Source organism: Pantherophis guttatus, chromosome 6, assembly GCF_059756535.1.
Source record: "Pantherophis guttatus breed Tessera chromosome 6, ASM5975653v1, whole genome shotgun sequence".
In the NCBI taxonomy this organism is placed as follows: domain Eukaryota; kingdom Metazoa; phylum Chordata; class Lepidosauria; order Squamata; family Colubridae; genus Pantherophis; species Pantherophis guttatus.
In genome coordinates this window covers 79553899-79567472 of record NC_142068.1, presented here as the reverse complement: position 1 = coordinate 79567472, position 13574 = coordinate 79553899, and the positions used below count along the sequence as shown (strand labels likewise).

Below are 13574 nucleotides of genomic sequence, written 5' to 3'. Positions count from 1 at the left end.
AATCCCTTGCTCAAGTAGGAAACCTTATACCTTTTCTGACAAGTGGCTGTCCAGTCTCTTCTTAAAAATCTCCAGGGATGGAGCACCCACAACTTTTGGAGGCAAGCTGTTCCACTGCTTAACTGTTCTCACTGTTAAAGAAGTTTCTCCTTAATTCCAGGTTGTTTCTCTCCTTGATTAGTTTCCATCTGTTGCTTTTTGTCCTGCCCTCTGGTACTTTGGAAAATAAGTGCTTTCCCGCTTTGGAAAATCAAGTTGACCTCTGATTCTTGGGGAAATTGTTTTTATTTATTTTTGTGCAGTTTTGATTCCTTCTCCCAAAGCAACGGTTATCTTCTCCGTACAATAAATAAAGAAACGAACCCCAGAGTTTACAGCTTTCAGAAAGAAAAGAACAGAAAGTTCAAAATAAGGCAGGAAGTTGCGGCTTTTTTCAACCAGCCCCAGCTCTTTCACATAAATAATTGTAACAAAATTAAGATTAAATTCCCCAGCTCTACCACCATCGCCACCAAACAGAAAAATGTAAAAGTAGTCCGCTACAAAGGGAAAACACTATTGCACAGAAAATAGTGCTGGTTGAAACATCTAATTCAGAATGTTTTTGTAGGATAGTTAGGAATATTTCAACACACTTCCTTTAAGAGAATTGGATATAGTTCTGAAACAGAGCTTATCCAAGGATATAGAGCCGCGATGGCGAACCTATAGCACGTGTGCCACAGGTGGCACGCGTAGTCATTTCGGTGAGCACGCGAGCTCAGCTCCGGTGCGTATGCACGTGCCAGCCAGCTGATTTTTGGGCCTTCTGGGACCACCAGAAGTAGGGAAACAGGCTGTTTTCTGCCTCCAGAGGGCCGGGGGGGGGGGGAAGGCCCATTTTTCTCTCTCCCCAGGCTCCAGAGCCTTTCTAGGAGTCTGGGGAGAGCAAAAAACAGCTCTTCCAGTCCCACTAGAAGTTAGCAAACGGGCCATTTTTGGGCTCTGGAGGGCTTTGGGGTGTGTGTGTGTGGGGAAGGCCATTTTCGCCCTCCCCAGGTTCCTAGAAAGGCTCTGGAGCCTGGGGAGAGCTAAAAACGTGCCTTCCAGTTCCACCGGGCCATCACATGCGGGGGCGGGGTGCATAGAATTATGGGTGTGGGCACACGCACCCCCCGTGCTCTCCCCACTCCTGGCAAGCAATGGCAAAAAGGTTAGCCATCACTGATATAGAGGGATACAGGGGTGGGCTGCTGGGGCTTCGCAGGGGTTCAGGAGAACCTCTAGCTAAGATTCTGTGCAGTTCGGAGAACCCCCAAATCCCACTCTTGGCTGGCCTTGCCCTACCAGAAGTTCCCACCCCTCCCCTCCCAGAAGTCTCCACATGGCCCGTTTTGGATGCAGGTAAGTGCAGGGTGCACACTTGGGGAGGGCGAAAAATGAGCCTACCGGAAGTTCAGGAGGGAAGGAGGGCAGTGGTGAAATATAAAATTTGTTACTACCGGTTCTGTGGGCTTGGCTTGGGGTGGTGGTGGGGGTAATGTGACTGGGTGGGCGTGGCCAACTTTTTAAAAAAAACTTTTTTAAAGCATTTTTTTACAACTTATTTGGCTGAATAGGTTGTAAAAAAATGCTTTTAAAAGTAAAAAAAAGGCTCTGACGATCACAGCTGTGGCGCACGATCATCATAGCCTTTTTTTTAACCTTTTAAAAGCAGGAAGTAATGACAGTCGTGTGGGTGGGCGGAGCCTCGCACCGCTATCGCTGCTGGTTCTCCAAACCACCTGCCACAATTATTACCGGATTTCCCGATCCGGTCCGAACCAGGAGCATTTCACACTTGAAGGAGGGCCTCCGTAGCCTGGGGAGGCCGTTTTCACCCTCTTGGAGGCTCGAGGAAAGCCTCCGGAGCCCGGGGAGGGCAAAAATACCCCCCCCCGCTGTGGTGCAGGAGGCTGACTAGGCCACACCCCCATGGCCATGCCCCCCCCCAGCAACTGGACAGAGAACCCCTTGCTAAAATTTTTGAAGCCCACCCCTGGAGGGATATCAAAAGGCTTGTCAGAGACATAAAGGTATGTGCAAGAGTACACCTGTGGTGCAAGGTGACGATGCATCCTTGCAGTGGGTTAAGAGTGATGGGACAACTAGCTAACTGAAAGACTGGTACGATTTATATTTGAGGGTAAGTTGACACAGTGTATGAATCATGTTGACATGGCACCACTTTACTAATGTAAGTGGAAAAAACAAATCATAAGCGTAGGCTGGAATCAACTGTGGGATTGTTAGCCGATGCTCCATCTTTTTCTTTCTTGATAACTTTTTTTCGTAGACAATCCAGCTTTGTCTGCAATGCAGACATGCAATGGGGCTATACAGCCTTAAAGTTCTGATTTTGGCCAGAACCTTGGAGGAACCTAATGGTATCTCAGAACTGGTTTTATTCAGAGATAAATCTGCATTATCATATGCTGTTTGGAAGCCGGTACTCTTTCTTGCAGGCAAAACAAGAAGGGAAAAGGCATACTCGTGATTACACATTCTTGCCACATCTACGCAAAGACCCATTCCTGCTCACTCAGTCAATGCCATGAAATCAAATGATGGTCACATCAATCTTTGTCCCTTGGAGTGTATCAAAACAAATGCGGTCGCCTATTCAGTGCTCCATGGAAAAGAAGAAAAGAAATAGTGATTTAAATGATTGTCTTTTTTTTCTGTTTTGTTAAGGAAAAGGAACGAAAACTGCTGGCGCATTAAATATTCTTCTCACTTCAGATAAGAAAATGTGGAGGTTAGGTGTTAAATTAGCACTGCCAGACAATCACACGTGACTCTGATTGTTAATGAAACTGCACAGAGAGGTGACAAACATACTTTATTCTTTGTCTGTGTGTGTTCAGTCCCTGATATTAATCTATCCATTTATTAACTCAAAATGGGACGTGATAATCCATGTCAGCCTTTCCCAAAATTGAATATGTTGAAAATGTTACCACACAGATAAAATTCCTGGGAGTGTGTGTGTGTGTGTGTGTGTCAGGGGTGGGTTCTAAAATTTTTTACTACCAGTTCTGTGGGCATGGCTTATTTTGTGGGCGTGGTTTGATGGTCATGTGACAATTCTTTAGGATTTAGCAGAGGTACTGGTCTACCAGGCTTTTAACTGCTTGCAGAGCTGTTCCGGTCTACCCATTTATTCTTGGAGCATTCCGGTCTACCCATTTGTTTTTGGAGGCACCAGTCTACCCATTTGTTTTTGGAGGCACCGGTCTACCACCACACTGCCTTTTAACACTGATCAGCTGTAGGGCGGCCCTTTGAAGCCCTGTGGCAAGAGTTTAAACAGCTTTTTCCTTCTAGCCGATCAGCTGGGACTCGGGAGGCAGTGAATAGATTGGGGGTGGGGCCAAATAAAAGGTAAGAATAATGCGGGGGGGGGGAGGGCCCAGCTCCCGAACAAAGAGAACCGGTTCGGTGACATCATATCGTCACTGCCACCGGCTAGGCCGAACTAGGCCGAACCAGGAGGAACCCACCACTGGTGTATGTGTATGTGTTGGATTCCAACCAAGTTCAGAGAAAACCAGACTGAATTGCCCCCAAGTGGATACTTTGTTTTTTTGGCCATCAAGATCCTGATATGGCTTCCATTGTGGGATGAAATACCAAATTCCCAGTCAGGAATTATACCTTCTACCGTACTAATAAGTGCTTCTGATGAACAGCTAAATGAAATTCATTAGATGTTTCCTGCAGGATCCAGCACTGGAAATTAGTCAGAGGAATTTCAGAGAGGGGCAACCAGAGGTCCTTTTTCTGTTTCTGTTATTTTTGCTGCCTTCCTCTTGACCAAGTCCAGCTGCTCTTTCTCCCTTCCAAGATTTCCTCTTTCTGCTTCAACAAATGTGGCTTGGAAGAATCCATTTCCCCAGAAATTACAGAAGGGAAATGCTGGCAATTTCCAACATCACATTGAAGGACAGAAACAATTATAGGGATGAAGGAGAAAAACACAATTAAAGCCACCGCTTTCTTTCATTGGATGAGAAAGCACTTTAGTGTCCCAGACACCAGATGAAGGTCGGTGCAATTGATTCAGAGATAAGTAAGAAAAGCAGATGAAAGACTTGAAAAAGGAAAGGCTAATGGACGGCACAGCAACTAATGGCGTAAGTGAAGTTCATGTCCACAGATGTAGGGTGACTATTGTTCCAGTCTCTTTCTCTTAGAATATTTCATTGCTTGTTTGCTTTAAATCTCTCAAAGCACTGAGTGAGTTAGGATAGAAACAAATACTAAGTGCATAAAACTGTGTGTGGCCCAAAGTCTCCTTACAGGTAGAGCCACCTCTGTTCTATGCCATGCATCTCTCTTATCCAGTCACACCTCCTCCATTTAAACAAGGCCTCAATTTATCCGAGGATTTTAGGGGAAACGTGTACAAAACACGCTCTGTCTACACATGAAGCAGTCAGCTTTCTCGCTCTTTCAGTTGTGCTAAATAAGTTTCTTTCCTTCCCTTCCCAAATATCTGGCTGACAGATTCTTTAAGGCTGCCTTAGATGAGATCAGTGCAACGTTCTGCTTCTCTCACAGGTTCTCTGCAAGTCAAGAAGCCCATGTTTTGTTTTTTTTCTTCCAAGTGATAAATTTATTTTAAATATAAAACATTCACTCTCTTTGGATGTTTGGTGAAGGTGAGAGACGACATCTCGGACAGAAAGCATGTGGACATGAGGTAGGGAAACTGGGACGCAGGGTTTAATCCTCCACTCTGCATTAGATTCAGAATCTTTCCTTGTGCCAGTGTTGTGATCCCATTATAATCCACCTGGAAGTGTCAAATATACCAGCAAGTGATGCTTGTTCCCAGATAAAGCCAAAAGTTCTTTGCTTAAGTGCTCAAGACTTTCTCAATTCAAAGAACGCTATGATTGGGGAAAAAATAATAATCCACCAATGATGGCAACCTTTACGTGATCCAGAAGTTCCTCCTCTCTTCTAGCAAGCTGATGGATCTGTTTGTAAGAGTCTCAGCGCTGTTGGCCAACTTGTAGCCAAACAGGTTCATGGCTGGCGTGCAGATGTTCTGGACCACCTGGGCAAGTTTGAAGGGGATGCTGAATCGCCATTTCTCAAATTGTTCAGAGGAGTTTTTCTGGGTGGAGTAGATGTCATTGCTATCTTGAGGGGCCTGTGTATTTTTCAGGATCCAGTCCTCCACCTGCGTGGTGAGAGCGATGCCGGTGAATTTATACATTTCCTTGGCTTTCTGGAGAGGGGATCTGGCAATATCCTCATAGCGGACCAGCATGTAGCGACCCTGAAGCCATGCTGGCTGCTTTAAACCAAGTTCAGCCGAGAGTCGGATGCTTTCACAGTTGCCTCGCAATCTGTGGACTTCATCCTCATTAAGGGTTGCTACACCTTCATTAGCCCATTTCTTCCAGGTTTCATACTTACCTGAAAAAGCCACCATGCGGGAGGCCAGCACTGCCCGAGGATCTCGCACCAACTGAATTATCCTCAAATCCAGGCGGGGATCTTCGACTAATGGACGCAAGAATTCCAGCTGTCGAATTCGGACAGCCTTAAGGGCCATGTGTTCCTTCTGCAGGCAGGCCTCCACTGCCAAAGTCACATTCAGGGGGCCACAGCGGCGGTTCTTGCAGTGGTACTTCTCAAAGACCTTCTTGACAAAGGGCGTGCAAACAGGGTCCTCGCACAAAGAGCGACTTGAACCCCGCCGAAAGAGAAACTGAGTCAGGTGATCCTCTGGGAATGGGATGATGAAGTTTTCCAAAATGTAAAGGTCGCAGAGGAACAGCTGCTTCAAAACATCTCTGTAGACAAGGGCCGATCCCACCGCATTAGCGCCACCCGATTCGAAAGACACCGTCTTCTCTACATGCCACAGCGGTTCAAAGAGGTAGAAAATGTTGCCCTGCTGGTTGAAAAATTCCCCTACAAAGGAAGAGCCGGTACGGGTGGTGGCCATGAGGAGAACATGTTTCCGTGTCCTTTGAGTGGGGGCCAGCAGAGTGCCACCAAGCTGCAAAGTGATGTTCTGCAACCGGTGTTTAAGCTGGGAGAAGGCCAGGTCCAGTGCGCTGAGTGACAAGAGGGAGCCATTCTCTGGCAGCATCAACCCAGAATCAGTGCTGTTGGCTTCTGGCAGAGACAGTGGAGACTGCTTCAGTTTGTCTGAAACCCTGTAAAGAGAAAGAATACAATCATCAAGGCCAAGAACAGCAGTGATATTTAAAGCGACCGGTAAGATCCCACAGAGTTGGTCTCCTCCGGGTCCCGTCATCTAAACAATGCCGGCTGGCGGGCCCGCAGGGGAGGGCCTTCTTTGTGGCTGCCCCAGCTCTCTGGAACCAGTTACCTCTTGAGATCCGGACTACCCCCACCCTATTGGCCTTCCGGAAAGCGGTGAAGACCTGGCTTTTCTGGCAGGCCTGGGGCCGTTGATCTCGCTGTTGCAATCTTACGAGATCCGGCCATGAATGGTGTGCATGGGCTTTTAATGTTTTTAAAATGTTTTTATAATGTTTTTAAATAATTTTTCTATGTTCATTGTTTGCATTATTTTTGCTGTAAGCCGCCCAGAGTCCCTTGGGAGTTGGGCGGCATAGAAATGCAATAAATTAAATTAAATTAATTAAATTAAATTAAATTAAATTAAATTAATTATTAAATTAAATTAAATTAAATTAATTATTAAATTAAATTAATTAAATTAAATTAAATTAAATTAAATTAAATTAAATTAAATTAAATTAAATTAAATTAAATTAAATTAAATTAAATTAAATTAAATTAAATTAAAAGCAGGCATGTTAGTCTGAGATGGATAGAATGGGTTTCTTAATCCAAGCCAGCTGCATCAAGTGCCAAAATGGGGGACACGCATGCACGCAGGTGTGCTGGAAACCAGAAGAGCAGTCGCCCAGCACACATGCGTGCGCTGGGAAGATGATTTTCCATTTTCCGGCGCACGCCTGCGCATTGACCAGCTGGTCTTTGCGCGTGCATGCACACCAGAAACCAGAAGACCAAGTGGTCGGTGCGCATGCATGCATTCAAAACTGGAAGATCATCTTCCCGGCATGCACATGCACACCAGGCAGCTGCTCTTGCGGTTTCCGGCATGCACATGCGCATGTGCACCCTCCCGTTTCAGCACTCCGTGCTGAAAAGGTTCGCCAACACTGTCCTAGAGTTGGATCGGTGTTTCTCAACCTTGGCTATTTTAAGATATGTGCACTTCCATTCCAAGAAATCCCCAACCAGCATGCTGGTTGCGGAATTCTGGGAGTTGAAGTCTACACATCTTAAAGTTACCAAGGTTGAGAAACAGTGATCTAAGGATCACATTCATCCCTTCTATATCCGGGAATTCAATTAGTGAGGATAGGTAGTGCCATCCCCTGGAAAGTAATCTACGGTTGGCTTTGGAATCCAAATCAAAAGCCAAGACTTTGGCAAGAAAATGCAGACTGAATGAGGTTTCTCTAATTTTTTGGCCTTGTAACTGTACTATTCCTTAATACAGTTGATGATTAGTGAGCAAGTGCTTGTGTACATATAAAATACATTGGAAACACACAGCTTGGGCCTCACCAATATACTGTACGCATTGAATTTGGAGCTGGGAGTCTATCAAGGTCCCAGCAAGTGAAGGGGCAAACATTCTTTAATTTCAATAAAAGGCTATACAATATTGATTTGGTCCTTATCCTGTTTGAGTTCTCTGAACCTGGATTCTGTTTTTTGCAAAATAGTGGTTCAAAGGATTATCAAGGAAATAGATCTTGTCCACAGGAGGTCTTAGCTGGGACACAAAATTGGCCGTAGGACTCAACGGTTGTGCTGATTTTCTCAGGATCTCAAATGAACCTTAGCAAAGTCCATCATCCTTGTCGTGAGCCTGGTGGAAAAGTAACTAAAAGTGTCTGTCTAACTCAGTATTTTTCAATCTTGGCAACCTTCCTGGCTGGGGAATTCTGGGAATTGAAGTCCACACATCTTAAAGTTGCCAAGATTGAGAAACACTGGCTTAAGATGTTTCACTTATATTAAGATGGCTCTTATCACAATGAACGTGGCCCAGATCACACATTAAATTCAATATATCTAATGTCAGGGTTCCCACAGATGCCCTAATTAAACCATGAATCTCAAGCCAATCTTCAAAAGAAATCCAGATATTTATTAGGAGCTTCCTGTCTGCACGTTCCCAAATGAAGCCAGCTCTGACCCTAGGTAATTTACCCTCCAACTATGACTCTGTTTCCCCCCTCCCCCCAGGGTATGTCATCAATCACATTCACCAACGGAGCGATTTCACGGGTTGTAGAGGTCACTCCCCTTCGACTGCTATAAGTATCCCTGGGATACAGCCTTGAGGGAGATAAGTGTGGAATGTGCATCTGTTTTTGGCTGCTGTGCAGTTTTGCCAGTTTCCCAATCCCCCCTGGCCTATGGCAACTCGAGAGCAGGCCAGGGATACTTTGCAAGTTGACATTTAACATACTGCTAAACAAAAGAGATAGCAACAAATTGTTGCTTTTAATAGGATCGTATAGTACCTAATTCTTCAGCTGAAATTTGATATGCTCTCAAAGGATCCTGGCAACATTTTAAAACATTCTGAAGCTTTCCAATCCTGTTTGTATGCAATGATGACTGCACGGACCAGCTGTAGCCTTATAAACTGATTCTTTAATGTATGTTAGTATGGTAGTAGCAAGAAAGTATTAAAATACTTTTCCTATACTTACTTGTAATTAGAATATATTAATTATTATTGCCTCTGATCGTATAAATATCCTAAACATTCAGACCTGGTACCATAAATGATTTACCACAATGCCTCCAAGTTTTAGCAATTTGGAAGCTCAATGTAAAGTTTGAAGGGCCTGTCTACACGTAGCCCTAGATTAACATTGCAGGTAGATTCCTGCCAAATTAGACAATACAATTATGTATTCACTCATAGAACCTGAACAAAAAAGTAAAGATATACAGTACATAGAAAAATAATGTAAATACTTACAAGTTTTTGTCTTTAAAAAGCAATCAATTACTTCTTCAGGTAAAGACTTGTAATGTCTAACCTAGGTAACTTAAAAGGTAAAGGTTCCCCTCGCACATATGTGCTAGTCGTTCCCGACTCTTGGGGGCGGTGCTCATCTCCGTTTCTAAGCTGAAGAGCCAGCACTGTCCAAAGACGTCTCCGTGGTCATGTGGCCGGCATGACTAAATGCCAAAGGCGCACGGAACGCTGTTCCCTTCCCACCAAAGGTGGTCCCTATTTTTCTACTTGCATTTTTTACGTGCTTTCGAACTGCTAGGTTGGCAGAAGCTGGGACAAGTAACGGGAGCTCACTCCGTTACATAGCACTAGGGATTCGAACTGCTGAACTGCCAATCTTCTGATCGACAAGCACTACGTCCCTGTTCGTGAATAAAGATGCAACTTAATTCAGACTGGGAAATGTTAATATTTACCTGGTTCCAAAAGACTGGTGAACTGGTGGTAGCAAGTTGGGACTGGCAAGCTCGGTAAGATACAATGTGCAGCCTGAAGGCCAGAGAAGAAGACCAAGAAAGCCTCTTTTCCAGCACAGCCTCTTTTCCTTCCCCTCCTACCTTGAGATGATGTTGTTCTCCTTCTCAATTATGACAAGGGCTACCACAAAGACCAGAAGAACGGCGTACTTGCTCTTCATCCTCAGGCGGTGAAGTAGTTCCCAGATATCTTGAGACAAGGTGAGAATTTTATCCATGGGAAAAGAATGTATTTTTCAAGAGCCTGCCAGCGAAAATTTCCTCACAGAGGGAAAATGAAACTTTCCTTGTGAGGAAAGTTTTTCGGCGGTATGGAAAGCGGTGTCTGGGATTAGTTTATCTTCTTCAGGAGATGTTGTCCTGCAGAAAGAAAGAGAAGATAGAATGACTTGAATATCTTCCCTTTAGGCTGAGGGACAAAATAAATGCACATAGATTCAAGCCTTTCCTTGGATAATTGCTGGCCTCACACATTATGGTAAGCTGTGATTTGGAAGGGACCTTATACAGTAGGTCTTCTAGTGCAACCCCCTGCTCATGCATTTTGGACAAAATGGCTGCCCATTCTCTACTTGAAAACCTCCAGTAATGGAGGATCGTTAACTTCTAGAGGCAAGCTATTCAACTGAATAATTATTCTGTCGGGAAATTTCTTTTTAGATCTAGGTTGGATCTCTCTTTAATGATCTTCCATCTCTTATGTCTTGTCCTGTTCTCAGATGCTTTGGAGAATAGGTCGACCCCATCTTCTCGGTGTCAGTCCCTCAAGTACTAGATATCACTCTTAGTCTTTCTCTTCATTAGACTAGACAAAAGACGGAGTTCCCTCAATCATTCACTGTATAGTTTAGCCTCCAGAGCCCCAATCATCTTTGTTGCTCTTCTCTGCACCCTTTTTAGGGTATCAGTATCTTTTTTGTATCGTGGTGACCAGAACTGGACGCAGTATTCCACGTGTGCTCTCACCAGTGCAGTATTTAGTGGTACTATGTGTCAGGGTTCCAAGTAACACCCCCAACGAAAGAAGACTCTGAGGCTAGAAATTCCTCAAAGTTCCATTTTATTGGCACATCTGGGAAAACCCGAATCTGAAAGCTTCCAGGTTTTCCCCACCCATAGGAAAGTTCAAGTTCCTGCCCAACACCCACAGGCCCATCACATGGTCCAATCAATGCACCGTCCCAACTGGAGATGCCTCCCAGTCACGCCATCCCAGGTGCGGGGCAAGATGTCCTTGACTCTCTGAGAAAGGAATGTTATTATGGCTAGATATCTCCCCTACTCCATAAATTCCCCCTCCCAGTTTCCCACAGCACTAAATATGGCAGGCCTTGAAGATCCAATGCAAAAGATGGCTTCCAGGCCTGACACTATGACTATGAAACTATCCCTGTGGTCATATGTTCTCTGATTTACAGGGGCAGAGTTCACACTGTCAGGTCACAAACCATGCCTTATGTAACACAAGGGCTGCTGGTGTGACACAGTATGCTAAGCCACAAACCAACCACATTTTGACTTAGTATAATGCATATATCTTAACTTCTGGGTGCAGAAAAAATGGTCTTGTCTAGGATTTCATTTTGAAGATGTCTGTGGGGCATGTCTATTGATTTAGGCGTCTATCCAAAAAAATACAATTTTATTTCTTTCCAACTCAGAGTTAAGCAGCATAAAACAACAAAACCAAAATACAGGTAGTCCTTGAGTTATGACCATAATGGAGCCTGCCCATCCTGGTCATAAGTCAGATCACCTGATACGATCAACCTGATTTTGCAACTTTTTTCACAGCATCATTATGCAAATTGTCACTTCCCGCCTGGACTACTGCAACGCTCTCTACATGGGGCTCCTCTTGAGGAGCACCCGGAGGCTCCAACTGGCGCAGAGTGCAGCCACGCGGGTGGTTATGGGAGCAACATGGCGCTCCCATGTGACACCTCTCCTGCGTGAGCTGCACTGGCTTCCGGTGGTCTTCCTGGTGCGCTTCAAGGTTTTGGTTACCACCTTTAGAGCGCTCCATGGCTTAGGACCTGGTTATTTACGGGACCACCTGCTACCACAAGCAGCCTCCCACCGGCCGGTACGCTCTCATACACTCTCCAGGTGCCGTCAGCTAAACAATGTCGACTGGCGGCCCCCAGGGGGAGGGCCTTCTCTGTGGGGGCACCCACTATCTGGAACGAGCTCCCCCAGAGATATGGAGGATCCCTGATCTATGCACTTTCCGCCGTGCTCTTAAGATTCTCCTATTTCAGCAAGCCAGCCTGGCCTAATTTTCTCCCCTGTTTTAAAATTCTTTTAAATAGAAATTTTAATCTGTTTTAAATTATTGGGATTTTTTAATTGTCTCGGGCTAAATTATTTAATCTGGTTTTAATTATGTCTTTTAACTTTTGTATCTATGTATTTTATTCTGTGCCTGTTCACCCCCCTGAGTCCTTCGGGAGTAGGGCGGTATATAAATCTAATAAAACAAACAAACAAAACAAACAAATGCTGCCATTGTTAAGCAAACAACGTGGTCATGAAGCGAACCCAGGGTTTGCTACATGGTGTTTTTACAAACACCACCATTTATTTCTGGTTTTTTTTTTATTTTGTTTTGTTTTTTTGCAAAAACATCATAAAACATGGTCATTGTAAAGGCAGGCTGCTGCAAACAGTTATAAATGCAGGTCAGTTGCTGAGTGCCCCCAAGTGCAACTGGGTGAGGCAGGGTTGCCAGAACTTTGAATCTGGGTTATAAATACACCCAGAGAGATTGGTCATAAATTTAAATGGTCACTAAGCGAATGGTCATAAGTCAAGGACTACTTGTATGCCAACCTTGCTGGCTAAACAGGTTGTCAAATTGTTCTCCTTACATTAAAAAAATCCCTCTTGCATAGAGAAAACTAACTTATCAAAAACATTTAGCCCACCCTTTTCCCTCACGTGTTTATTATTTTATAGATATAAAGTAAAGATAAGGTTCCCCTCGCACATATGTGCTAGTCGTTCCCAACTCTAGGGGGCGGTGCTCATCTCCATTTCAAAGCTGAAGAGCCAGCACTGTCCTTGGTCATGTGGCCGGCATGACTAAACGCCAAAGGCACACAGAACGCTGTTACCTTCCCACCAAAGGTGGTCCCTATTTTTCTACTTGCATTTTTTACGTGCTTTCAAACTGCTAGGTTGGCAGAAGCTGGGACAAGTAACGGGAGCTCACCCTGTTACGCGGCACTAGGGATTCGAACCGCTGAACTGCCGACTTTTCAATCAACAAGCTCAGCATCTTAGCCACTGAGCCACCCCATCACCCTTTATAGGTATAGTTTTTTAAAAATATGTCTGAACATTACAGCAGTGCAATACTTAGAGCTGTAATCTGATCCTCTTTGTTTTCCTCCCTGTTCTGTCTTTTGGGAGACTGTTTTCCCCATTACTTTTCTGAGAATCAAAGCTCTGGCTGATAAAATTCATTAAGCGTGATAAAGCCCCCATTAATTAAGACAACGGTGCACACTTTAGCAATTACATATTTCAGATCTTCCGCAAGCTGCTCTCAACTATTTGTGAAAGGAGCTCATTTTTTTTTTCTCCCTCAGGCTTTCAGGCAACCTGAAAAGAAAAAGAAAAAAAAAAAAGGATGCTGCTGCTATAAAAATCAAATTGCCTTCAGATCATCTTTCATTAAAGCAGCTGCCAGAATGGAGAAACAGGCAATATCACATGTCAGAAGAACCAATGCCGGTTCAGCATTTTTGACAACTGAGACCAACTTTTAAAAGAAGCAAAAGAAAGCAAACTGATTCTTGTTAGCTAGGTTAATTAGCATCTTTAAAGGGGGGGGGGGAAAGATCAATCCTAAGAATATTAAACGTGCTATCTTGCCAAAGAGACACAATGAGCTAGTAATTACCTTCCAGGGGGCATTTTGTTCCAACAAACTCAAGAGTGCAGTGAAAGCTTTTGTGCCTATATAGCCAAAATCGCTCCTCCCAGGATTTAACACTTGCTTGATGGAA

General features: G+C 44.3%; 1 protein-coding gene across 2 annotated transcripts in view; it reads right to left on the bottom strand.

Annotated features, from left to right (window-relative positions):
- Positions 1-266: 266 nt before the first annotated feature.
- Positions 267-13574, bottom strand: part of CHST3 (carbohydrate sulfotransferase 3) — an 80649-nt gene continuing 67341 nt past the window's right edge. Inside the window, exons 2-3 of one of the 2 annotated variants that reach the window (XM_087871791.1) lie at positions 9502-9921; positions 267-6197 (exon numbers count right to left, since the gene is read on the bottom strand). In XM_087871791.1, the coding sequence (XP_087727917.1) occupies positions 4958-6130 (1173 nt within the window). In that variant the 5' untranslated portion in view covers positions 6131-6197; positions 9502-9921 and the 3' untranslated portion in view covers positions 267-4957. The remainder of the gene's footprint in view (positions 6198-9501; positions 9922-13574) is intronic. The other variant, XM_034438622.3, reaches the window with a different exon arrangement.